This window comes from Myxine glutinosa, chromosome 7 (genome assembly GCF_964187855.1).
Source record: "Myxine glutinosa chromosome 7, kmMyxGlut1.1, whole genome shotgun sequence".
Classification (NCBI taxonomy): Eukaryota; Metazoa; Chordata; class Myxini; order Myxiniformes; family Myxinidae; genus Myxine; species Myxine glutinosa.
Window position 1 is genome coordinate 475,468 of NC_136267.1, and position 27,374 is coordinate 502,841.

Sequence of the window (27,374 nt, forward strand, 5' to 3'; positions counted from 1 at the left end):
GATTTTATTGCAAAGACTCTTATTGAGTTGAAATCAATCAAGTTCTATATGGGTATTAAAATGAAAATCTCAAAAGAAGATCCATTCACTGGTGATGTTTTCACTGATACAGCTTACATGAGAACAGGCACACACTTTATAACAACATACAATCAGGTTAATCCCGTTTATGATTAACTTATCCAGCAAGAACAAGAACTTGAGCATACTATTACTGGAAGTGGTTTCAATATAGATGGGATACTATTTATTGACATTCATATTCTTAAATCAGATCCTCTAAACGCTTCTTCTTACATTGATTTACCTAGTGTTATCAAAAATAGAAAAGCAGTTATCAATATCAAAAATAGAGACAATAAATGTTTTCTCTGGTCTATTCTAGCACATCTACATCCACACGATAGTCATGCTGAAAGAGTATCTCATTATAAAAAATATGAGAATACGTTGAATACAAAAGATCTAAATTTTCAAATGACTTCAAATGATATTCCTAAATTTGAAAAGATGAATAATTTATCAGTTAATGTTTATGGTCTGACGGAAACAAACAACATTCAGATTTTAAAGCTTTCTGAAAATTGTAATCAAACTCATATTAATCTTCTATATTTTAATTCAGAGGAAAATTCACATTATACATACATCAAAGATATTACAAAATTAATAAAACCACAAGTATGTAAAAGAACAAATAAAATATATATTTGTATGCGTTGTCTTAACTTCTTCCATACACAAGAAAGATTAGATAAACATTCAAATTATTGTGGTGAACATAAATCAACGGTAATCAACATGTCTAAAAAAGGCTCAAAGATCACATTCAAAGATGAAAAGAAAACAATACAACATCCATTTGTTATATATGCTGATTTTGAAAGTATTTTAGAAAAAATTGATACTGCTTCTCCAGATCCAAAAGAATCATACACAAATAAATATCAAAAACATACTCCTTGTGGTTTTTGTTATTATATCAAATCATCCGTTTGTGATGAATATAACAAGTTAGAGGTGTATAGAGGCTCAAATACCCCAGAGGAGTTTGTGAAACGACTAGAAAAAGACTGTGTTCGATTAACCAAGATAATGAGAGAAACCAATAAACCAATGTCCTTAACAAGTAAAGAAAAAAGAGAATTTATAAAAAACAATGTCTGTCATATTTGTGAGGAGAAAATTGGTAAAGGTCTAAAGGTTAGAGATCATTGTCATCTCACTGGTAAATATAGAGGTCCGGCTCATCAAAGTTGTAATATTAATTATAAACTCCCCTCTTTCATTCCTGTCTTTCTTCATAACAACGCTCATTATGACACTCATCTATTTATCAAGGAACTCTCAAAGACTTCTGGAAGTATCTCAGCAATTCCAAACACAGATCAGAAATACATTTCATTCACAAAAACAATTCATACATCTATAACTCAGATCAGATTTCTTGATACATTTAAATTCAGAGCAAGTCCATTGGCAAACTTGGTTCAAAATCTAAAAGAGTTTCCATGTCTTTCAGAGTATTTTTCAGACAAAGATTTACTAACACAAAAGGGAATTTATCCCTATGACTATATGGGCTCATTTGAGAGATTCAATGAAACACAACTTCCTTCAAAAGAAAATTTTTATAATAAATTAAATAATAGACATATATCTGATAAAGATTATGTACATGCACAAAATGTTTGGGAAAAATATAACATCAAGAATCTTGGTGAGTATCACGATTTGTATCTCAAAACTGATGTGCTTTTGTTGGCTGATGTGTTTGAGGCTTTCAGAACAATCTGTCATTCTGGATATGGATTGGATCCTGCTCACTATTACACTGCTCCTGGATTGGCTTGGAGTGCGATGTTGAAAATGACAAAATAAGCTTTGGATTTGATAACCGATGTCGATATGCTTTTGATGATTGAAAAGGCAAAAAGAGGTGGAATTTCACAAGTATGCTCGAGCAGATACGCAAAAGCAAATAACAAATATCTTCCGAATTATGATTCAACGAAAGAGAGTTCTTACTTGATGTACTATGACGCGAACAACCTCTATGGCTGGGCAATGTCTCAGGCTATTCCTTATGGAAAACTTAGATGGGTAAAGGAAAAAGACTACAAAAAGGTTTTACAAGATGTATGTATCTCGACACAAGCTGAATTAGATGAAGAAAATGTTGGTTATTATTTTGAAGTTGATTTGAAATATCCAGAGGAACTCCATAACCTACACAAAGATCTCCCATTTGCTTGTGTAAAGGAAAGTCCAAAGAAGGAGTGGTTAAATGATTATCAACAATCATTTAATGTAAAGGGTAAAGCATCAGAGAAGCTTCTAACAACACTATACAACAAGAAAAATTATGTGCTCCATCAAAGAAATTTGAGACAATGTCTTTCAAAGGGTCTCCGTGTTGAAAAGATACATAGGATTCTCAAGTTTAATCAGAGTCATTGGTTGAAAGAGTACATTGATTTTAACACACAACGCAGGATTGAATCAAAGAATGATTTTGAGAAAGACTTTTATAAGTTGATGAATAACGCTGTATTTGGAAAAACGATGGAGAATGTCAGAAAGAGACAAAACATTCGTCTATCAACATCATGGAAACAAGCATCAAAATTAATCAACAGACCAAGCTTCTCGAGAGTAGAAGTTTTTACGGAAAACTTTTGTGCGATACATTTGATGAGAGAAAGCGTTGAGATGGACAAACCTATTTACATTGGTACCTCAATACTTGATTTATCAAAGTCCTTGATGTATGATTACTTTTACAATAACTTGAGGAAGAAATATCAAAATGATGTTAATCTACTTTATATGAATACAGATCGTTTTATTTTGAAAATTAATACTGATGATGTTTATTCAGACATGAAAAAGGACATTAATATCTATGACACTAGTAATTACAGTCCAGAGAGTGAGTTGTTCTCTTCTAAAAATAAAAAGGTGATTCGAAAGTTCAAGGATGAATTAGGAGGAAATGTTATGAGTGAATTTGTGGGATTGAGGTCCAAGGCTTATGCTTATAAATACTTTGTGAATAACGTTGAAAAGACTGATAAGAAGTTAAAAGGTGTAAAGAAAAATGTTATTAAAGAAACAATAAACTTTAAGGATTATTATAACTGTTTAACAACAAAGAAAGAAGAGTTTAGAAAGATTAATGGAATAAGAAGTTATAAACATCAATTATATACAGAAGAGATAAATAAGAAAGCATTGGGGGCTTTTGATGATAAGAGGTTTATTTTAGAAAATGGAATTGATAGTCTCCCTTATGGTTATATAAGTGATAAGATATAAGTGATAAGATATATATAAGTGATAAGATATATAATATAAGTGATAAGATATATAAGTGATAAGATATAAGTGAAAAGATATATATAATAATAATAATAATAATACATTTATTTTATATAGCGCTTTTCAAGAAGCCCAAAGGCGCTTTGACAGAGTACAAAAAACAAGTGCAAAAAGACAAAAATCAAAAGGTAAATAATCAAAGCAAAAGGAAGGAGAAGGAGGGGAGTTAGTCAGGGGTTAAATGCTTGTGTTAAATGTTGAATGCAGTGTTGAACAGGTGGGTCTTGAGTGATGTTTTGAATGTGGTGAGTGAGGAGGAGTCTCTGATGGTGTGAGGTAGTGAGTTCCAGAGGGTGGGAACAGCGATGGAGAAGGCCCTGTCCCCCCAGGATCTGAATTTGGTCCGGATTGGGGGGGGGGCAGGAGGTTGGTACCAGCAGAGCGGAGGTTGAGGGTGAGAGTGTGTCTGGAGAGGAGGTCAGTCAAGTAGGGTGGGGCCAGGTTATGGAGGGCTTTGTAGGTCAAGAGGAGGATTTTGTATTGGATTCTCTGGGGGATGGGGAGCCAGTGAAGCTTATAAAGGATGGGGCTGATGTGGTCACGGGTCCGGGAATGGGTGAGTCGACGGGTAGCGGAGTTCTGAATGTATTGGAGTTTATTGAGGGTGAACCATAGAGGAGGCTGTTGCAGTAGTCCAGACGGGAGGTGATGAAGGCGTGGATGAGGGTTTCTGCAGCCGTGGAGGAGAGGGATGGACGGAGACGGGCGATGTTTTTCAGGTGAAAGAAGGCTGTCTTTGTGATCTGTTTAGTGTATGTGTCGAAGGAGAGGGTTTGGTCAAAGATGATGCCAAGATTCCGGATGTGAGGGGAGGTGGATATTGGGAAACCGTCGATGTTGAGGGCAAAGTTATGGGTGGATTTGGTGAGCGTTTTTGGGCCAATGATGATTATTTCAGAGTTATCATAGTTAAGTTTGAGGAAGTTGATTTGAAGCCAGGATTTTATTTCAGTGATGCAGTTTGTCAGGATAGAGTGGGTGTCGGTGGAGATGGACTTGGTGGAGATGAAAAGCTGGATGTCATCGGCGAAGCAGTGGAATTGGAGACCATGACGGTGGATTAAGTGACCAAGGGGGAACAGGTACAGGATGAAGAGGAGGGGGCCAAGAACTGAACCTTGGGGGACACCTTGGGGGAGGGGAGCAGTGGGGGATTTGCAGTTATTGATGGAGATGAACTGGCGTCTGTCAGAGAGGTATGATTTGATCCAAGAGAGGGCAGTGCGAATGGACTTGGTGGAGATGAAAAGCTGGATGTCATCGGCGAAGCAGTGGAATTGGAGACCATGACGGCGGATTAAGTGACCAAGGGGGGACAGGTACAGGATGAAGAGGATGGGGCCAAGAACTGAGCCTTGGGGGACACCTTGGGGGAGGGGAGCAGTGGGGGATTTGCAGTTATTGATGGAGATGAACTGGCATCTGTCAGAGAGGTATGATTTGATCCAAGAGAGGGCAGTGCCGGTAATGTTAAAGGTGGTTTCAAGTCGGGTGAGGAGGATGGTGTGATTGATGGTGTCAAAGGCGGCGCTGAGGTCGAGGAGGATGAGAATGTTAAGGTTGCCGGTGTCAGAGGAGAGGAGAAGGTCATTGGTGATTTTGAGGAGAGCAGTTTCAGTACTGTGGTTGGAGCGGAATCCGGATTGGAATGTTTCATACAGGTTATTGGCAGAGAGGTGATGTTTGAGTTGAGTGGCTACAGCGCGTTCCAAAACTTTTGACAGAAAGGGTAGGTTGGAGATGGGTCTGAAGTTGTTTAGGGTGTCAGGATTTAGTCCAGGTTTTTTCAGAATGGGGGTAACAGCAGCAATTTTGAGGGATGGTGGGACGATGCCTGTAGACAGGGAGGAGTTTATTGTTGCAGTGATAAGTGGAGAGAGAGCAGGAAGGGAGGCCTTGACAAAGCTGGAGGGGATGGGGTCAAGAGTGCAGGTGGCAGTTTTCATTCCTATGAGGAGTTCAGAGAGGTCAGTAGGGGAGACTGGGGAGAACTGAGACAGGGGTTGGCAGGATAAGGGGGGGCAGGTGGTTTGAGGGGGAGCGGGTGCGGTGGTGGTTAAGCTGTTGTAGATGTTGTCAATTTTGCTTTGGAAGAATGAAAGGAAGGAGATGCAGTTTTCTACTGTGAATGACTGGGTGGTGGTGTTCAGGGGGCTGAGGAGTTTGTTTATTGTAGAGAAGAGTGCTTTTGGGTTTCCAGAGCCAGAGTGGATAATTTGAGAGTAGTAGGTGGAGCGGGCACGGGAGAGGGCATCTTTGTAGTGCTGTAGGTGGTCCTTGTAGGCTTGGGAGTGAATTGTGAGACCTGTTTTATTGCGGAGTCTTTCAAGTTGGTGAGCACGAGTTTTCATCAGGCGGAGTTCAGGGGTAAACCAGGGAGCAGAATGGGTGAAAGAAACTGTTTTGGTTTTTATAGGCACAAGCTGGTCAAGGCAGGAGGAGAGAGTGTGGTTGTAGTAGTCAGTGAGGTCAGAAGGGGTGTGGAGGTCAACGAAGGGAGAAGTGGACATTTTTTCAGAGAGGGTGGATGAGAATGAGGTAGGTGAAAGAGCGTTTAGCTTACGGAAGTTGATAGTGCGATAATGCCTTGGTGCTGGGGTGGGGATGTTGATGGTCATAGTGATGGCTAAGTGGTCAGAGAGGGTGAGGTCGGAGCCAGAGAGATGGTGCAAAATTAATCCAGTAGAGCATTAAGTGATAAGATAATGGGGTTAGGGATTTTAAAGGGCTACCGCCACCTTTTTTATGAATATATAAATGATAGAACCAAGTATCAACCAGACTAAAGAGTGGAGGTGTAATCAACCTTGGTATATAAATGGAAAACATGACGAATGTGAAAAATATCAAATAGGTATAATTGAAAAGGCAACTGGTGAAAAAGTTCACAAAACAAATAAGAGAATTAATTAAAATACCGGTGAGTTGGGCAAAAAAGATGAAAATATTTTTGAGTGGACGGAAAACTTTGATGGTTGTCAGGAAAATATATACTTTAATTTAAAAATGGTGTGTGGCACTGGAGGCACTCAAACAAGAACATTGAGGGAGGTTTATCATTTTATCTTAGCTCAGTTAAAATATCTTGATAAAGAACCAAACTCAAACATCTTTTTTGTTAATATATTAGATGGTGATGGCAGTGGTAAGAGAATTAAATTATTTCCCACGCATAAACAAATATTTGTAGGGTCATTGTTTGAGTGGTCTAATGAACAACATTGAGGATAGGTGCTATAGCTAGTATGTCAAAAGGCCAAAGGGTTCGTAAAGATTAGGGTGGGAGAAATAGAGGTGTTTAGGGGAAATGAGGGTGAGAGGAAAATCAACATGTAAGTGAATGGAGAAATGAGGTGTGGTCCAGGAACAACATTTATTCCCTACTTATGTGTGTGTATGTTTTTGGTGTATGTGTGTGTATGCTTTTGGTGTATGTGTGTATGTGTGTATGTTTTTGGTGTATGTGTGTGTATATGTTTTTGGTGTATGTGTATGTATGTTTTTGGTGTGTGTGTGTGTGTGTGTATGTTTTTGGTGTATGTGTATGTATGTTTTTGGTGTACGTGTATGTATGTTTTTGGTGTATATGTGTATGTTTTTGGTGTATGTGTGTGTATGTTTTTGGTGTATGTGTATGTATGTTTTTGGTGTATGTGTGTGTGTGTGTGTGTGTGTGTGGAGCTTCTTTAGAGTGTGTATGTGTAAAAGGTGTGTTGAGGATGCGTGTGAAGGGTGTGTGTAGAGGGTGTGTTTGTAGAGAGTTTGTGTGAAGGATTAGTGTAGAGGGTTAGTGCAGAGAGTGAGTGTAGAGGGTGAGTGTAGAAGGGGGTGTCGAGGGTGTGTGTGTAGGGTGTGCATGTAGTGTAGACTATGTACATGGGAGGTGTGTGTGTGTGTGTGTGTGTGTGTGTGTGTGTGTGTGTGTGTGTGTGTGTGTGTGTGTGTGTGTATCCCGTGTCCTTGCTTAATGACTTCGTCATTTTTTTCTCGCTCTTTTTCTGTGCGTCGGCGGAGAGGTGAATTTTTACAAGTTGTTGTCGGGTTCACTTGGCTGTGCCTGGATGGGTTTGCAGGAAGAGGAGTAATCACTGAATCCCAATTTATATAACCAGGTTCCTCCTGATGGCTCCATCTTTGCCTGTTCGGGTTCCTCCTGATGGCTCCAATGCTGTACTATTTGTTGTTTCAAATGATTATGTTACGTACGTGTATCTTGCGCATTATGTTTGTCTGCTCACCATAACAGTACAACATCACCTGACAGGTAGGCAAAGAGCCTTGGGCCACCTATCAGGCACCACCGTGATCTACACTACCCAAGGTTAGGGATCAAGCAATGCGAGATAGAATCATTAATTATTGAATGGACAGAACTTCCGAGCACCTGTTGTGCGTCATTCATCCAATCAGAAATATTGCTGTGATCAGCTCGGTCGGGATCATCCCATTCTTTGCGGAGAAACCTTAAACCCCCGACTACCCAAACCCCCTCAACGGTTGCGTCACCGATTTGAAGGTATTTATTAGTGCACGACATCCCGGGACGACTCGTCCTTCGATGGCAGCACCCTGTTGCTTAATTCACCAATTCGCTCTCACCAAAGCACTAAATACTCTCGACAATAATCCGAGTGTTGCGTTAGGCCATTTGGCATCGACATCAAAGTGCCCGATTGGTGATGCCACTCAGGATTCCAGGTTTACGTCCCATCAGAACCAAGAACATTTTCATCCCACCAGCTGTTTATCAGTCGCCATCACTCCGCAGCATTCCACAAACACCCACCTCCCATCACGAGGCTTTTCCCATCCACTATAATTAACATTCTCTTGTTATTTCCTCCACGATGTGTCCATTCCAGCCCTTACAATCAGCACATCTCATCATCACGTCTCATCGCCCGAGCACGACACGACAACATGCTTACAGGCCGTGACACTGATCATCGTCGTCATCCCAACAATCGAATCATGTGATCTAGCCTGAGATCTGCTTAACTTGGCATTAGAAGCAGAAACGGATCTGCAACTAAGAAAACAAACAGGATGAGCCAATGTGACAGGAAAGGTAATCAATAATGTGAGATTTATCAATAATGTCAGATTTATCAATAATGTCAGATTTATCAATAATGTCAGATTTGAGAATGATAGACAATGTCAGATTTATCAATAATGTCAGGCTTATCAATAATGTCAGATTTATCAATAATGTCAGATTTATCAATAATGTCAGATTTATCAATAATGTCAGATTTATCAATAATGTCAGATTTATCAATAATGTCAGATTTATCAATAAAGTCAGACGTATCAATAATGTCAGATTTATCAATAATGTCAGATTTGAGAATGATAGACAATGTCAGATTTATCAATAATGTCAGATTTGTCAATAATGTCAGACTTATCAATAATGTCATACTTATCAATAATGGCAGATTTATCAATAACTAGGGCATGCCCGTACTATATATAAGCTAGGACGTGCCCGTACGTGGGTGCCCGTTCCTTGCCAAAAAAAAAAAAAAAAAAAAATTTGTGTAGGGGTGTGTGTGTGTAAACATCCTAGGGCGTGCCCGTACGTGGGTGCAAAAAAACATGCGTGCAAACAACAACAAAAAAAAACTTTGAAACCACGTGGCAGTAACGACCACAGAACCCCCCCCCCCCCTCTATTTACATGAATGGTTTGGTCCATTCGCAACGACCACAGAACCCCCCCCTCTATTTACATGCAATGGTTTGGTCCAAAGCGAACGGCTTGCAGTGTTTGGTAAAGAAATCGCCATAGCTCGGTAACTACTTCTCCGATTAATATGAAACCTTGAAAAGGCACATCCTCGGGTCCCCAGCAATATACCTGGCAAGTTTAAAGTATATCGGACCGGTAGTTGTCGAGAAACAGCGGTCACAGACAAACATACACACATACACACATACACACATACACACATACAAACACACATACACACAGAGATTAATGGAATTATAGATAGATGTCAGACTTATCAATAATGGCAGATTTATAAATAATTTCAGATTTGAGAATGATAGAGTGAACAGAATTAATTAAAGATCTGTAAAGGATCGGAGATAACATAAACTATGAAAGGAGAATGTATGGCCTTAAATTTGGTGAAGACAAAAGTTACGGTGAACAGTAGAACTGACTAGTTATTTACTTATTCTACAGGGTCAAAGGCCCATGGAGGAGCTGGAACACACACACCTGGGTACCGCTGATGCCTCCACAGATAGCGGAGCAATTAAGGACAAGGTTTATACTCCCCCGACAGGATGCTAGGACTCATGGGGCTTGTCCGTGCTCTATATCCTCAATTCTAGTTTTCTAGGGAAGGATGGACACGCACCATTTTTTTGAAGCTTTCGAAAGGACTCGGCCAAGGTCGGAATCGGAGCGCATGGCCTCTCGGACTCACGAGTGGACGCTCTGACCATCATGTCTGACAATCATGTCTGACAATCATGTCTGACCATCATGTCTGACAATCATGTGGTTTAATTCCCTCCCCGGGTCATTGTGTCACCACGTCGAAATGTTCAACATGAATACAGAAGGTGAAGGTTACAACGGGTCGACAATATTACTCCTTTGGAGACCGATAACAGTAGATGGTAGGCAGATACGTGAGCAGGATATAAGGAGAAGGACCGGGTTGCATTTGGCCTACTTGGGTGTACTTGCTGTATTTGGCATCCTTAATAAGACAGGGAAGGCAAGACCAAAGATCTTTTGATGCAGACAAAAACAAAGGTCACAAAAAGGTCAAAGGCCAAAGCTCAAAAAAAAAAGGTGAAAGGAAAGGTCAAAGGTGGCTGGTGCTGTGGGGTGTCGTTATCATCTAGATAATCGGGGGGACGGTTATGTCGATACACGTGTAGATTCTTAAAGTTGGGTAACCGGAGAAGGAAGGATACAGACGAAGGGAGGGGTTTGATGAGAGGGTTGATCAGGTTTACGGGTTCACAAGAGTAAAAAGGAACATCTTATCGAGAGACTTGAATAAGAAACTACAATAGCCGAAGGTAGAGAAACTATCGGAGACTTAAGATGCTAAAAGAGCTTCATTGAGCCCATCGTCACGAGTAAGTTGATTGACAGACGGGATAGTGAGAGGGAACAATTAATGAGGAAGTGCCACACCGACGTAAAGACAACAAGAAAGAGCAATCAGAGATTGCAAACCCTCGCCAGGATGTATTTTCAGTGGTTTTTAAGGCTTTAAGGTTAAAACAAATATGGCGGCCGAACAACATGACCGATGACGTCATCATTAAGTTTTTTTTATAAACTAATTTATTCCGAGATTATGCTCAAGATATTTCATCTTGATCGGATGAAGTTTTGTACTTGTCGAATTATGATGTCATAATGGAGGCACCGATGACATCATTAACATATTTTATTCCCCATGGAGAGTCCTTTACAATGAGCCATGTCTCATATTTTTCTATTCAGCGCTTTCAGAGATATAGAGGTGCAACGTTTTTCGGTTTTTCCAAGATGGCGGCCGAACCATTTGACCGATGACATCATCATTTTTTTTCTGAACTAATTTATTCCTAGATTATGCTCAAGAAATTTAATCTTAATCGGATGAAGTTTTATACTTGTCGAATTATGACGTCATAATGGAGGCACCTATGACATCATCATTAACATGTTATTCCACATGGAGATTGGAGAGTTCTTTACAATGAGCCATGTCTCATTTTTTCTATTCAGCACTTTCAGAAATATAGAGGTGCAAAGTATTTCTATTTTTCCAAGATGGCAGCCGAACCACGTGACCTATGACGTCATAATTATCAGAAAAAAAATTATACAGGTGGAGTTGCACCTATGGTGAAAATGTCCTGCCAATCGGACCAACGGTTGCAGAGAAAATCATATTTATTCTGTGCGGAAAAACAAACAAACAAACAAACAAGAAGACTTCATGCGGAGCACGATACTTGCAAAATCCGCACCCCCCCCCCCCCCCCCCCAAGAAAAAAATTCCATTGATACAGCAAATTGTCCATTTCATCAAGATTAAAATTGACAATCTTGATCAAAGCTCGGGTCAATAGGAAGAAAAGTGACGATTTTTCAGATGAAAAATGATGATTTTGGAAGGTTGACCTTGAGTTGACCTTTGACCTTTTGAACTCGAAAATAGTATGTTTCCCAATTTAGTGACGATATGCAAATGCTGTTCAATTTTCAAATCAATCGATTGAGAATTGACAGCCTTTTAGATGAAAATTGATGATTTTTAAAAATTGACCTTGAGTTTACCTTTGACCTTTTGACCTCAAAAATAGTATGTTTCTCAATTTATTGACTCGATATGCAAATGCTGTTCAATTTTGAAGTCAATCGGTTGAGAATTGACAGCTTTTTGGAAGCAAATTGATGATTTTTAAAATTTGACCTTGAGTTGACCTTTGACCCTTTGACCTCACAAATAGTACGTTTCCCAATTTAGTGACTCGATATGCAAATGCTGTTCAATTTTCAAGTCAATCAGTTGAGAATTGATGGCTTTTTAGATGAAAATTGATTTTTAAAATTTGACCTTGAGTTGACCTTTGACCTTTTGCCCTCAAAAAATTAATTGCCCAATTTAGTGACTCGATATGCAAATGCTGTTCAATTTTCAAGTCAATCGGATTTAAAATGGCGATTTTAGAAATTTGACCTCCAGATGACATTTGACCTTTGACCTCAAAATCAATAGGCTTCTCAATTGGGACGACCTGTACAACTTGCTGAAGTTTCGTGACGATCGCTTTTGAATTGTGACCTATAGGCCGGTGACAAACAGACAGACAAACAAAGACAGACAGACAGACAGACAGACAGACAGACAGACAGAACCACAAACGCAACCGACTAACATACTTGAAAAACCTAACATACTCGATTTTGCAAGTAACAAACGGACTCAAGTGCAATATGCTCTCCTCTGGCGAGGGTAATAAAAGCACAGGATGCCCTAGTAGGAGGCTGATAATGTGGCCGAGGGGTACACACGCTCTCCTCTAAAAACCGTCTAGCCTCCATTGGAATCCTGACCCAGCTATAACCTGCCATCCTGGAGTTTCACAGGCAAGGTGACTCCATCGATGCGTGTGCCATCCGTCGGGTGGGCGTTAAACGGGGCGCCCCTTCTGCCAGCATTGGTTGGCGGCCGCTAAAGATCCCACGGTGTGCTTCGCGAAGAGTGAGCGAGCCGGGCTCGGGCCAGCCGGTCCATGGAGGGCTTGGGCCGAGCTTCCCCAGGCCAACCCCACAAGTGGGAATACGAGTGGCCGTAAAAGAAGAAGAAGTCGTACGCCCATTGTGGCGTGGGGAAACAAATGTTTTTGGAGCTTCCGAAAGGAAACTCCAGGAAAAAAATCAAAGTGAGACGCCGCGTTTAAATAAGAGCAAAAGAATCTGAAGAGGGTTTTGTGAAAAGGAGCACAACGAGGCAAGGCCAAAGTTCCCCCAAAACCGAGGTTAAGCATCTTGAATTTGATAGACAATGAACGAGCACGGACGCCATCAACCTTGATGCGCACACAAGGATGGTACCTTGAGAACAGTAACAATCCATTACCGCAAAGTGGTCTCCATGGTATGACAACTGCCTGAAAATCACCGCTGAGAGGTAAAGAAAAATGCAAATAACGGAGGAGCCAAGCTACCTAGGCAGGTGCTGTTCACAGGTGAAAAGGTAATCGTACAATCGACTTGAGAGTTGCTACGATGATGAAGAGGGGGATGGTGTCGTGGATTCCTTTGGGAATATCCATGAACGGTCAATTGGATGGAAAGGAATCGCAGACGGTCCGTTGGGGAGAGGAGTCGATGTACAACATCTACAGGTAAACCATGGGGGAGGATCACACGTATGAGGTTACCAACAGTGTCAGTGATCTACTCGACTCAACGATGACACCTGGACTATCAACAATTGGAGGCAGAGTCTCATGCCATCCAAGGTGTAATTCCCTGAGGAACCGCTTATCGGGCAGGGCTTCATCTTCCAGCCAAACAGAAAGAAAAGGTGATGTGAACACCTATGTACACACGAAAGAGGTCGAGGTAAACACCGATGCACACACCAAAGAGGTAGAGGTAAACACCGATGTACACACCAAAGAGATAGAGGTAAACACCTAGGTACACACTAAAGAGGTAGAGGTAAACACCTAGGTACACACTAAAGAGGTAGAGGTAAACACCGATGTACACACTAAAGAGGTAGAGGTAAACACCGATGTACACACTAAAGAGGTAGAGGTAAACACCGATGTACACACTAAAGAGGTAGAGGTAAACACCTAGGTACACACTACAGAGGTCGAGGTAAACACCGATGTACACACTAAAGAGGTAGAGGTAAACCCCTATGCACACACTAAAGAGGTAGAGGTAAACACCTAGGTACACACTAAAGAGGTAGAGGTAAACACCTAGGTATACACGAAAGAGGTAGCGGTAAACCCCTATGCACACACTAAAGAGGTAGAGGTAAGCACCTATGTACACACGAAAGAGGTAGAGGTAAACACCGATGTACACACGAAAGAGGGAGAGGTAAACACCTATGGACACCACTCGTATTTGCATCTTCAGATACATAGGGCTGCCGAACTAGTTTCCTAGGATATTTGGCACAATCCTGGACAGGTAACCACTCCGACACAGGATACACAAATGGCTCATTCATCCCAGTAAGCTGGTACTCATTTTGCCAACCTCGGAAGATTGGCAGGCTGAGTCAACCCACCTGGTGTTAATTCAACGACATGACGGGGGCTCGAACTCAGGACCCAGAGATCTCAAGCCACCTTAACTGTAAGCCAACACCTGCCTTTCAGGTTGTGGCAACTTGCATGGAATTAGCAGGAAAGGCCACAGGTAGTGGATTTGTTGATCCGCAGTCCGGTCTGGGTTTGATTTCCGGGACCATTATCAAAGGTGTGTTCCAGGAAGATTGCATCAATGCATCTGCCATCATTCCTCGGGAGTGTTAAGCCGACTGCCCCATCTGCTAGCATTTGCTTATGGGCGTTACCTATTCCACAGTACCTGTCTAAAGGTCCCCGCCGATGTCTATTGGTACCCTTGGCCAAACTCCAAATTGCTGGCCTGACTGACACCTGCATCAGCAGCACCTTGCGATGGAGCAGCGACGTGCCCGGCGAACATTCCAAGCTACGCAAACCTTCCCGACCTAGTTGTGTCCACACGTGATGCCCCCTACAGGTGTGCGGGATCAATTGCTGTTATTAAGGTCAAGCTGAGACTGGAAGCCGGCTGCAGGTAGAGGTTGTTGTGCAAGACGTTTGGAGTTATTTACACGTCACTAACTGACTAATTGCATGTTGCATGATAGAATGTAGACAAGCAGTGGGGGGCAGGTAGTTCATGATCAAAATGCAAATTGTGTATGATACAACTATTATTTGCCTTTCTTTACAATGTGATGTCACAATTACGGACAGATCCAGGACACGTTCACTGCCAAGATTTGGGACATGTAACTGATGTGGATGCGTTTCCGCATCTCAAAACGTATTTACTATATATATATATATATATACACACAAATATACATATATGCTGTACCTGTACACAATTTAGATGTCATACACACCTTGCATAAACCCGCAGTACATGGCTGCACAGTACATTCGGAATGCATATACAATTACACATCATTGCACAATTATTATATGCGCATGTACAATAATTATTACATGTACATGTACAATCACTACATGTATGTGTACAACTATTACATGTGCAATGTACACGTACAATTACGACATGTACTTGTACAATTATTACATGTGTACAATTATTACATATACATGTACAATTATTACATGTACATGTACAATTACATGTATGTGTACAATTATTAGATGCACATGCACAATAACATGTACAAATATTACATGTACATGTATACTTATTACATGTACATGTACACTTATTACATGTACGTGTGCAATTATTACATGTACATGTACAATTACATGTACAATTATTACATGTACATGTATACTTATTACATGTACATGTACAATTATTAGATTTACGTGTACAATTACATGTACATGTACAATTATTATGTGCACATGTACAACTATTACATGTACATGTACAATTATTACATGTACATGTACACTTAATTAAATGTACAATTACACTTATTACATGGGCGTGTGCAATTATTACTTGCACGTGTGCAATTATTACATGTACCACGTGTGCAATTATTACATGTACATGTACAATTATTACATGTATGTGTACAATTATTACATGTACGTGTGCATTTATTACATGTACGTGTATAATTATTGCATGTACGTGTACAACTAATATATCATATGTACAATTATTGCATGTACATTTATTATTACATATTTACATGTGCATGTACAAGCATAGATAAAGGGTTTGAAACCACGAGATTAAAAAAACGGAATTGTTTTAAAGATAGAGAACGGTGCCATCGAAAGAGAGAGGGTGATTGAGGAGTGATCAGTGATATAGAGAATGTGAGTACACGAGTGTACAACTACCTCATGTACATGGTAGAGACAAAGAAGTTCAGAGTTCCATAGAAAGAAAGAGAGAATGCACTAACCATCTAATGAGTAAGAAATATCCATGAAGGGGTGCAAGATACGAGGTTGGAGGAGAAGAAGGAGGGTGACAAGAGGGGACGGAGTGCAAGAGGTTGGGGAGGAGGTGCAAGAGGGTGGGGAGGACAAGAGGGAGGGGTGACAAGAGGGAGGGGTGACAAGAGGGAGGGGTGACAAGAGGGAGGGGTGACAAGAGGGAGGGGTGACAAGAGGGAGGGGTGACAAGAGGGAGGGGTGACAAGAGGGAGGAGTTACAAGAGGGAGGAGTGACAAGAGGGGAGGAATGGGTGACAAGAGGGGAGGAAGTGCAAAAGGATGGGGAGGGGTGCAAGCGGGTGAGGAGGAGGGGAAGAGGGTGGGGAGGACAAGAGGAAGGGATGACAAGAGGGAAGAGTGACAAGAGGGGAGGAAGGACAAGAGGGTGGGGTGACAAGAGGGTAGGGAGGACAAGAGGGTGGGGGTGACAAGAGGAGAGGGATGACATGAGGGTAGGGTGACATGAGGGTGGGGTGACATGAGGGTGGGGTGACATGAGGGTGGGGTGACATGAGGGTGGGGTGACATGAGGGTGGGGTGACATGAGGGTGGGGTGACATGAGGATGGGGTGACATGAGGATGGGGTGACATGAGGATGGGGTGACATGAGGATGGGGTGACATGAGGATGGGGTGACATGAGGATGGGGTGACATGAGGGTGGGGTGACATGAGGGTGGGGTGACATGAGGATGGGGTGACATGAGGATGGGATGACATGAGGGTGGGGTGACATGAGGGTGGGGTGACATGAGGGGAGGGAGGACAAGATGGAGGGAGGACATGAGGGAGGGAGTGACAAGGAGGGAGGGAGTGGCAAGGAGGGGAGGACATGAGGGAGGGGTGACAAGAGGAGCGGGAGGACACACACATGGAGAGAGAGAGAGGGAGAGAGGGGCACACACATGGAGAGAGAGAGGGAGACGGAGGCACACACTCAGAGAGAGAGAGAGAGAGAGGCACACACAAGGAGAGAGAGAGGCACACGCAAGGAGAGGCACACAGGGAGATACACACATGGAGAGAGAGGCACACACAAGGAGAGAGAGGTACACATGGAGAAAGAGGAACACACAAGGAGAGACACACAGAGAGAGAGAGGCAGATATGGAGTGAGGGAATGTGAGCACTCATGATCATGATGGAGATGTGATCTCCGTACGTTTCTCACCGAGAGAGCAGGAGGAGAACAGCGAGAGCAGCAAACACACTTTTTCCATCACAGTGAAAAATGGACAAAGGAAAACCTTGGTAGACATTTCCGCAGAGAAAGAAAGAAAGACACACAAACAGAGACAGTGAGAAAGATTGAGGGACAGAGAGAAGGAGAGACGAGCAGTGAGAGCGACCACGCGATCGGGATGAAATGTAATGGGCGGGGCGGGAGGGAGGAAGGAAGGCTCGGGCCAGGGAGGGAGGGAGCAAGACTCGATCCAGGGAGGGAGGAAGCAAGGCTCGGGCCAGGGAGGGAGGGAGCAAGGCTCGGGCCAGGGATGGAGCGAGCAAGGCTCGATCCAGGGAGGGAGGGAGCAAGGCTCGATCCAGGGAGGGAGGGAGCAAGGCTCGATCCAGGGAGGGAGGGAGCAAGTCTCGGGCCAGGGATGGAGCGAGCAAGGCTCGATCCAGGGAGGGAGCAAGCAAGTCTCGATCCAGGGAGGGAGCGAGCAAGTCTCGATCCAGGGAGGGAGGGAGCAAGGCTCGGGCCAGGGAGGGAGGGAGCAAGGCTCGGGCCAGGGAGGGAGCAAGGCTCGGGCCAGGGAGGGAGCGAGCAAGTCTCGATCCAGGGAGGGAGGAAGGAAGGCTCGGGCCAGGGAGGGAGGGAGCAAGACTCGATCCAGAGAGGGAGGAAGCAAGGCTCGGGCCAGGGAGGGAGGGAGCAAGGCTCGGGCCAGGGAGGGAGCGAGCAAGGCTCGATCCAGGGAGGGAGGGAGCAAGGCTCGGGCCAGGGAGGGAGGGAGAAAGGCTCGGGCCAGGGAGGGAGCGAGCAAGTCTCGATCCGGGAGGGAGCAAGCAAGTCTCGATCCAGGGAGGGAGCGAGCAAGTCTCGATCCGGGAGGGAGCAAGTCTCGATCCAGGAGGAAGGGAGTAAGGCTCGGTCCAGGGAGGACGTAAGGCTCGGTCCAGGGAGGGAGGGAGCAAGGCTCCGTCCAGGGAGGGTGTAAGCAAAGTTGGTCCAGGGAGGAAGGAGCAAGGCTCGGTCCAGGGAGGGAGGGAGCAAGGCTCGGGCCAGGGAGGGAGGGAGCAAGGCTCGGTCCAGGGAGGGAGGGAGGGAGCAATTCTCCATCCAGGGAGGGAGGCAGCAAGTCTCGATCCAGGGAGGGAGGGAGCAAGGCTCGGTCCAGGGAGGGAGGGAGCAAAGCTCGATCCAGGGAGGAAGAGATGGAAACAGGGAGAGGGGTTAAGGGGCTTGGTGGGCAGAAGTGAGTGAGTAGAAGAACAGAGGATAGAATGGATGGATGAGCTGGTGGATGGAATGGATGAGCTAGTGGATGGGATGGGTGGATGAGCTGGTGGATGGGATGGGTGGATGGGATGGGTGTATGACCTGTGGATGGGATGGGTGGATGAGCTGGTGGATGGGATGGGTGGATGAGCTGGTGGATGGGATGGGTGGATGAGCTGGTGGATGGGATGGATGTATGGGATGGGTTTATGGGATGGGTGTATGAGCTGGTGGATGGGATGGGTGTATGAGCTTGCGGATGGGATGGATGTATAAGCTGGTGGATGGGATGGATGTATAAGCTGGTGGGTGGGAGGATGTATGAGCTGTTGGATAGGATGGATGGATGAGTTGGTGAATGGGATGGATGAATGAGCTGGTGGATGGGATGGATGTATAAGCCGGTCGATGGGATGGATGGATGAGCTGGTGGATGGGATGGATACATAAGCTGATGGATGGGATGGATGTATGAGATGGTGGATGGGATGGGTGTGTGAGCTGGTGGATGGGATGGGTGTGTGAGATGGTGGATGGAATAGGAGGGTGGATGGGCTGATGGATGGATGTATGGACATTGGATATATACTGTATTGACAATAGTGGATGTATGGATATATATATATATATATATATATATATATATATATATATATATATATATATATATATATATATATATATTATATAGATATATATATATATATATATATATATGTTGAAATGGATGGATTGACCTATATTGCATTGCATGGATATATATACGTATATGGATTGGTGGATGAGTGGATATACATGTATTGAGCTGGATGGAAAGTGACACGAGATGGATGGAAAGAGACACGAGATGGATGGAAAGAGACACGAGATGGATGGAAAGAGACACGAGATGGATGGAAAGAGACACGAGATGGATGGATGAATAGAAAATATTGTGATGGATTCATCCATATGCAGAAGTAGAAGCCACAATATGATGACGAATATCAGATGTTATAACCAGGACATGATAAGTGATACACCTGATGTGGGGAACATCAGTTCGAGGAGGTGATGATGGAGGTGAATATATAAGAATGCTTTCCAAAGTTTCCTTTCACACAAATTATCCTCTTCTTCATCAAAGCGGTGACTCTGTGCGACATTGTCACTCATCCACGACATCATGGAACAGCAAGAACGACAGTTTCACCGTAAAGGTATTTACATCGTTTCCATGGTGACGAGTTGAACTGAATTCCCAATCAAGTGCATTGTTAAGAGCTGCGTGCGACAGATATGGAGTGGGAGGTTTCGGATGGGGAATCATGAGGAAAGAGGAAGGAACATCGTGACGGGAGCTTTCGTGGAAACAATGGCAGGAAGGATGTGGCAGTTGGGAGGGGGATTTGGGAAGAGTGCGGAGAAGCGGCACGTGACGCAACAGGGACGGCAGGGGGCACCAGGTACATAAGTTGTCCTGATGTGAAGGAAATTAAAATCGTAAAATACTCTTACCATCCATCACATGCATCCCTCCTCATTCTTTACCTATCAGTGTGCGCTACATCTCGATACCCTACACTCACACCACCACACTCCATCACTCTCCCTACTGCATCCCCTGGCCCCGCTTCCTCCTCTTCTTCCATTAACCGTTTCGCCTCCCTGATAAACGTCGCAGCTCTAAACAGCAAACACCACTTCCAGTTGTAAACCCATGTGACCATTCCATGGTGGCGCTGGGTGGTAGGATTTTAAAATCTTCTTCTTCAGTCCTATTTCCGTACCTACGCAGTGTGCTCTCTAGGTGACCTGCACTTGGCAGGTGTGGTGGGTAAACACACGCCCCTCAAAACTATTTGATGGAGGTCTTAATCCTGCGGTGGCCTGAAATCAGTCGCTTGATCCGATCGCACCTGGGATGATGTCCCTCATGTGTTACAGGTGACTCTAACTCTCTAACATTGCATTAGACGATAGTATTGTTACGTTTTACCGATGAGTGTACACGGCAGAATTCGGTGAAATTGGTCGAGTTGAGGTGGTGTTGACCACAAATTAAAGTGTCATCCCGAAGTGACTTGTTGGGACAGAAAAAATGTACAGGTAACAGCACAAGGATGGAAAAAGGTAGAGGCAATTATTGATTCGATCGCAAATTGAACCTGCATGACCCACCTGCTCCCTCCAAACAAATCCATCTCCATCTCCATCTCCATCCTCACTTCAGAAGCCAAACAAGGGCAGTCCACCTGGTTCTCATACAACTCACTCAGGCCACTTGCAATCACCTGACCGTCTTTCCTCTAATGGATTGGGCAAGCCAGGTAGATAGAAGGGTTGCTCAATTGAGAAATGACTTTTTCTCCAAAACCGGTGTGTGTGTGAAAATATAGTCACGTGAAAAAGTAAGTACACCCCATGTAAAGTTTTGACTTTTTCAACATATTTCAACATACAGCTATTTGATCTTCATCTATCTATAATTCCAGTAATCTCTGTTTGTACGTCTGTACGTTTGTACGTCTGTTTGTCTGTGACCGCTGTTTCTCGACAACCACGGGTCCGATATACTTTTAACTTGCCAGGTATATTGCTGGGGACCCGAGGATGTGCCTTTTCAAGGTTTCATATTAATCGGACAATTACTTACCGAGCTATGTCCAAAAAACGATTCAACCAATCAGAGAGCAGCGAACGATCGCGTGTGCCGAACGTGGAGGACACACTCTGCCTCGGATGGCACATTTGAGAGCGTATTCATTTATTTCACGTTTGCAAACTATGTTGGCGTTAAACGATGTTTTAAAACTAATAAAACCGAATTTGCGATTCATTCGCTTTCCTGCGCGTTTGTGCACGCGATGGCGATTTTTTTTTTTTTTTTTTTTTTTTTTTTTTTTTTTTTTTTTTTTTTTTTTTTTTTGTATACAATATCGAGGCTCGTGAAAGAGCGAACATTAATCACACAGAAAGACAAACCGACACATAAAACATATAACATAGGGAGCGGTAGACAAGATGGGGAGAGAGGGGGAAGGACACAAACACAACATTTGAGAGCAGGGACCGAGAGACATGGAGACATCGAGAGATCTGAGAGAGGGCGAGGGCTTTGGGGGGGGGGGGGGCGTGGGAAGGGGGCAGTGGGAGAGGTATAAAACATATGGACACTGCCAGGACTTCCAGGAAAGAAGTTGGAATTTCAAACAAGGTGGATCTGGGGTGAATTAGCGGGGGTAGAAAAGATCAAGGTTTTGGAAGGGGGAAGATAAGAGATGGTGGTGAACAGCTGTTTTAAAGACCTGGAGGGAGGAGTGGGATTGAAGGGAGTGAGGGAGTTTGTTCCAGAGGCGGGAGAAAAGAGGAATGAAAGAGTGAAGGTGAGCGGAGAGCCGAGATTTCGGCAGTTTAACCATCAGAGGGTTGCTGGCAGATCTTGTGCGACCTGTAGGAATATTTGGGGGACAGAGCACAGAGAGAGCTGGGGGTGCAAGGCCGGAGAGGAGTCGGTAGAAGACAGAAAGACCACCTACCTGCCTGCGGTGAGTGAGTGAAAGGCCCTCAGAGATAGCTTCATCGCGGGAGATTCCAATAATTCTGAAAGCTTTGGTTTCAACAGCGTGAAGCCGAGCTAGGTGTGAGGCAGGAGCACCGGCCCATAGGGGAGAACAGTATTCCATTGAGCTGCGGATGAAAGCCTTGTATGTGGTGAGGAGCTCAGGTGTGCCGAGGAAGGACTTCGCACGACGGAGGATGCCCAGTCGGCGACTGGCTTTGGAGGCCAGCTTGGAAATGTGGTTTTCCCAAGAAAGATCATGGCAGATAGTGAGACCCAAAATCTTGAGCGACAGAACTTCTTGGAGAGGATTGTTGAGAAAGTAGATGGGAGGGTTGTCCAGTCGATTTCTTTACCAAACTCCGGAAGCCGTTCGCTTTGGACCAAACCATTGCATGTAAATAGAGGGGGAGGGATTGTCACCGTACTCGCAAGCCGTTCGCTTTGGACCAAACCATTTCATGTAAATAGAGGGGGGGGGGATATAATTTTAGATATAGATATAGTACGGGCAATGCCCTAGTCTATCTATAATTCCAGTAATCTCTGTACGTCTGTACGTTTGTTTGTTTGTCTGTGACCGCTGTTTCTCGACAACTACCGGTCCGATATACTTGAAACTTGCCAGGTATATTGCTGGGGACCCGAGGATGTGCCTTTTCAAGGTTTCATATTAATCGGACAATTACTTACCGAGCTATGTCCAAAAAACGATTCAACCAATCAGAGAGCAGCGAACGATCGCGTGTGCCGAACGTGGAGGACACACTCTGCCTCGGATGGCACATTTGAGAGCGTATTCATTTATTTCACGTTTGCAAACTATGTTGGCGTTAAACTATGTTTTAAAACTAATAAAACCGAATTTGCGATTCATTCGCTTTCCTGCGCGTTTGTGCACGCGATGGCGATTTCTTTACCAAACTCCGGAAGCCGTTCGCTTTGGACCAAACCATTGCATGTAAATAGAGGGGGGGGATTGTCACCGTACTCGCAAGCCGTTCGCTTTGGACCAAACCATTTCATGGGGGGATATAATTTTAGATATAGATATAGTACGGGCAATGCCCTAGTTTCAACAATATTGATAGATAAAGGTGATATAATACAACAAATATCATGAAACATTCACATTTTGTAGTCCATTGTATAATTTAAATAAACATAAATGCAAATTTCGCATGTGGAAAAAGTAAGTACACCCCTACATTTATCACTACTTCAAATACCTAAAATTAGAATCAGGTGCACTAGCTCAGGTGCAAATGATTACAACATCGTTAGAGAGGATCTTGGAGGAACCTGTCCAAAGTTTGCCTCGTACACCTCAGACATTTAGTTTGGTTTGCTCTTTGTTGTTGAAGTGTGCGGCGTCACCATGCCGAGATCAAAAGAGCTCTCTGAGGCCTTCAGAAAGAACGTTATAGATGCCTACAAGTCTGGAAAAGCATTTATAAAGATCTCCAAACAATTTGAAATCAATCATTCAACTGTCTGGAAGATCATCTACAAGTGGAGAAGATTCCAAACAACTGCAAACTTGTTCAGGCCATTCCGCCCCAGCAAGTTCAGCCCGAGAGCAGACCGCAAGATGCTGAAAGAAGTCCAGAAGAACCCCAGAATGTCATCACGGGACCTACAGGTAGCTCTTGCCACTGTTGATGTCGAAGTGCACGAGTCTACCATTGGAAAGAGGCTGCACAAATTTGATCTACATGGGAGGTGTGCCAGGAGGAAACCTTTGCTGTCCAGAAAGAACATCAGGGCAAGACTAAAGTTTGCCAATGAACACCGAGGCAAAGACCAGCACTTCTGGAGCAATGTGCTCTGGACAGATGAGTCAAAGGTAGAGCTATTTGGCCACAGTACCAGAAGACATGTTTGGCGAAAACCAAAGACAGAATTTGACCACAAGAACCTGATACCAACTGTAAAGTATGGTGGTGTAAATATTATGGTTTGGGGCAGCTTTGCTGCATCAGGGCCTGGGCAGCTCACCATCATAGAATCCACTATGAATTCTTCATTTTACCAGAGGGTGCTTGAGGATAATGTGAGGCCATCTGTCGGAATGTTGAAGCTCAACCAAAGGTGGACCTTGCAACATGAAAACGACTGTAAACATACCAGTAAATCCACCAAGGAATGGCTGAAAAGAAAGAAATGGAGGGTTCTGGAATGGCCAAGTCAAAGCCCAGATCTAAATCCCATTGAGATGTTGTGGGGGGATTTGAAACGAGCTGTGCATGCATGAAACCCCTCAAACATCGCACAGCTGAAAGAATTCTGAATGGAGGAGTGGGCAAAAATTTCTCCCAGTCGATGTCAGAGACTGGTAGACAGTTATAAAAAATGCCTACTTGAGGTTGTTTCTGCCAAAGGGGGCAATACCACCTATAAGAGCCAAGGGTGTACTTACTTTTTCCACATGCGAAATTTGCATTTATGTTTATTTAAATTATACAATGGACTACAAAATGTAAATGTTTCTTGATATTTGTTAAATTATATCACCTTTATCTATCAATATTGTTGAAATGAAGATCAAATAGCTGTATGTTGAAATATGTTGAAAAAGTCAAAACTTTACATGGGGTGTACTTACTTTTTCACGTGACTATATATATATACATACAGACTTGGCATTTAATATGGAATATTTTTTTTGTGGGGGTGAACTTACTTTTCAAGATGTCTTAGAACCAAAAGTTCATTGGAATTATGTTGAAATTATTCTAGATTTTGTTAATGTGACCTTTAAAAGAAACAAAAACCACATTTGACATTTCGAAACAAATAAATTGATCCTTGAAAGTGATGTAAACTGATATCGAACTCAATTCATGGACAGTACTGTGTTAAACGTCTGTACGTTTTCCAGAAGTATCTCTTTATTTTGCACATTAGCCAATTTTTTTTTTAACAAAAACAAAAGTTAAATTACGACTGGGATTACGGACAGTAAAATTACAGTTCAGTACTTCGTGTAACCCCCACGAGCATTCAGGAGAGCACGTACACGTTGTGGCATGCTGTTCATGAGATTTGCCAAGGTTTGCACAGGAATCGCTTGCCATGCAGTGACAATAGCCTGCTGCAATTCATGCACAGAGGTCGGCTGCTGGTCCAAGTGGTTGATTTGACTTGTTAATTCTGCCCACAAGTTCTCTGTCGGATTCATATCCGGGGACATGGCAGGCCACTCCATATGCTCTACACCACGGTCAGCAAGAAAGTGTTGGATCATGCGAGCACGATGAGGCCATGCATTGTCATCTTGGAAGACAAAGTTTCCTCGAAAGGCTGCACGAGCAAATGGAAGCAATGTTTCTTCCAGAATGGCCCTGTACTTGAACTGGTTCAGGTTTCCATTCAGAACAACCAGGTCAGTTTTGCCCCCTGCATGAAAAGCAGCCCAAACGGTCACCCCACCACCTCCAGCTTGGACTCTTGGCACTATACAATCTTTGTTGTAGGCTTCATGCACTTGTCTGCGCACTCAGACGTGGCCATCTTGACGATAGACCAGAAATCTAGACTAATCACTGAAGATCACGTGATTCCAGTGTCCTGGCTGCCATTGACGGTGCTCTCTGGCTCACTGCAATCGGCGCTAGTGGTGTTGTCTGGTCAAGCGTGGCTTTCTCAGGAGATGCCTAGCACGATAGCCTGCTTGAACCAGTCTTTGGTTGACTAGCCTTCTGGATACAGGCACATTTGTCAGTTGCTGCCACTCAGCCCGAAGCCGATTAGCTAACTTGGTATGGCCATTGCGGACTAACCAGTGCAGCTGGCGATCATCCCTCCTTGTGGTTCTGCGGGGAAGTCCTGGCCTCGGTATTGGAGTAGGGACACCCCTCTGAGCATTTCGTTTCAGGATCTTTGACGCCTGACCTTGAGTGATGCCATACTGCCGAGTAATAGCACGCTGTTTCATGCCGTAATTTCGTAAAGCCACCACTCCATGACAAACAGCATTGTCGAGTTGACGGACCATCTCCAGAGGAAGCGGCAATAACTTTTGGAGACGTGCAGCAGTTGTTATCCACTAATACAGAACGCAACAACCCTTGTATACCCGACTGTGAAGCCAATCATCAAATGCACCTGTCTGTACATTTTGCCACGCCACCTGTGATATAATCCTGTTGTTGACTTCTTGCTGCGACAGACAATCAGTGACATGGTTCTTTTAACAAATAAATCACCAAAGTGTAAAATAAACTCACCACATTGATATACTGAGTTAAGAAAGTAAACCCAAGTCAAGAAAAAAAAATTCCATATTAAATGCCAAGTCTGTATATATATGTGCGTGTGTGTATGTATATAGTCCAAAAATGGCTGCTTTGTCACATTTGTTGCGATTGTATATGGACAAGCTCAGTCATCTGATCAAGATCCCTCTACTTTGACTTTCGGAAACCGTCAAGAAGATTGATGTTTAAAGCTGAAGCAAAAACTGATCCCAGAGAGCACCACGGCCATGATGAGCCTAATGGCCTCATTTCCTTTTTTTGGATCCAAAGCCGAGGCTCGTTGAAGAGCTGGTACACTGAACCGATCAGGACGTAACAGAGAAAAACAGGACCATACATGCATGGGGTGGACAAGATGGACATGGAAGGAAACTCCAAGGAGGGAAAACTGGAAAATTAGGAGGAAGGATTTTTGGGTGGGGTTAATGAGGGTCAAAAATATAATGGATTTGGATTAGGGTCAATCTGAGATGGTGGTAAACAACTGTTTTGAAGACCTGGTGGGAAGAATGACTTGGAGGCTGGAGGGAAGAATGAGATTGAAGAGGATATGGAAGTTAATTCCACAGAGGAGAAAAAAGAGAAACAAATGAGTGGAGGTGAGCAGGTCAGTTTCTTGATTTTCAGACGTACAAACACTCATACATTGATTTGCGTTGATGGATGGAGGGGTCATGTACAAGGCCTGACCCTAGGTACCCCCAGCAAATATGAAAAATCTGGTGGAGATTGTTCAAGGTGTGTGGAATTGTATTGGAATCAGCAAAGTCTTCACACACACACACACACACACACACACACACACACACACACACACACACACACACACACACACACACACACACACACACACACACACACACACACACACACACACACACCAGCATTGTGACAAAGTAGAACAGGTGCACTTTATTAGCCAAAGAGCAAAGCAAATTGTCATACAAGGCCCGTCAAAGCGAAAAAAAACACTTGACCCTTGACCTCTGAGGTCATTACCTGCATTCTGTCCTACCAATGCACCCAGCAGCTGCAATCTGCTCTTGTAACAAACAAG

At 43.5% G+C, this 27,374-nt stretch overlaps 1 protein-coding gene across 3 annotated transcripts in view; it reads right to left on the minus strand.

The window, feature by feature from the left end:
• Window positions 1-20,270, minus strand: part of LOC137430960 (nectin-3) — a 243,565-nt gene extending 223,295 nt beyond the window's left edge. For 2 of the 3 annotated variants that reach the window (XR_010985165.2, XM_068121757.2), the window contains exon 1: window positions 17,246-17,436. Coding sequence is in view for 2 of the 3 variants with exons in the window: in XM_068121757.2 (XP_067977858.2) it covers window positions 17,246-17,333 (88 nt within the window). In the remaining variant the exon portion in view is untranslated. Of the gene's footprint in view, window positions 1-17,245; window positions 17,437-20,014 lie in introns of those variants that run through there. The other variant, XM_068121758.2, reaches the window with a different exon arrangement.
• Window positions 20,271-27,374: the final 7,104 nt, after the last annotated feature.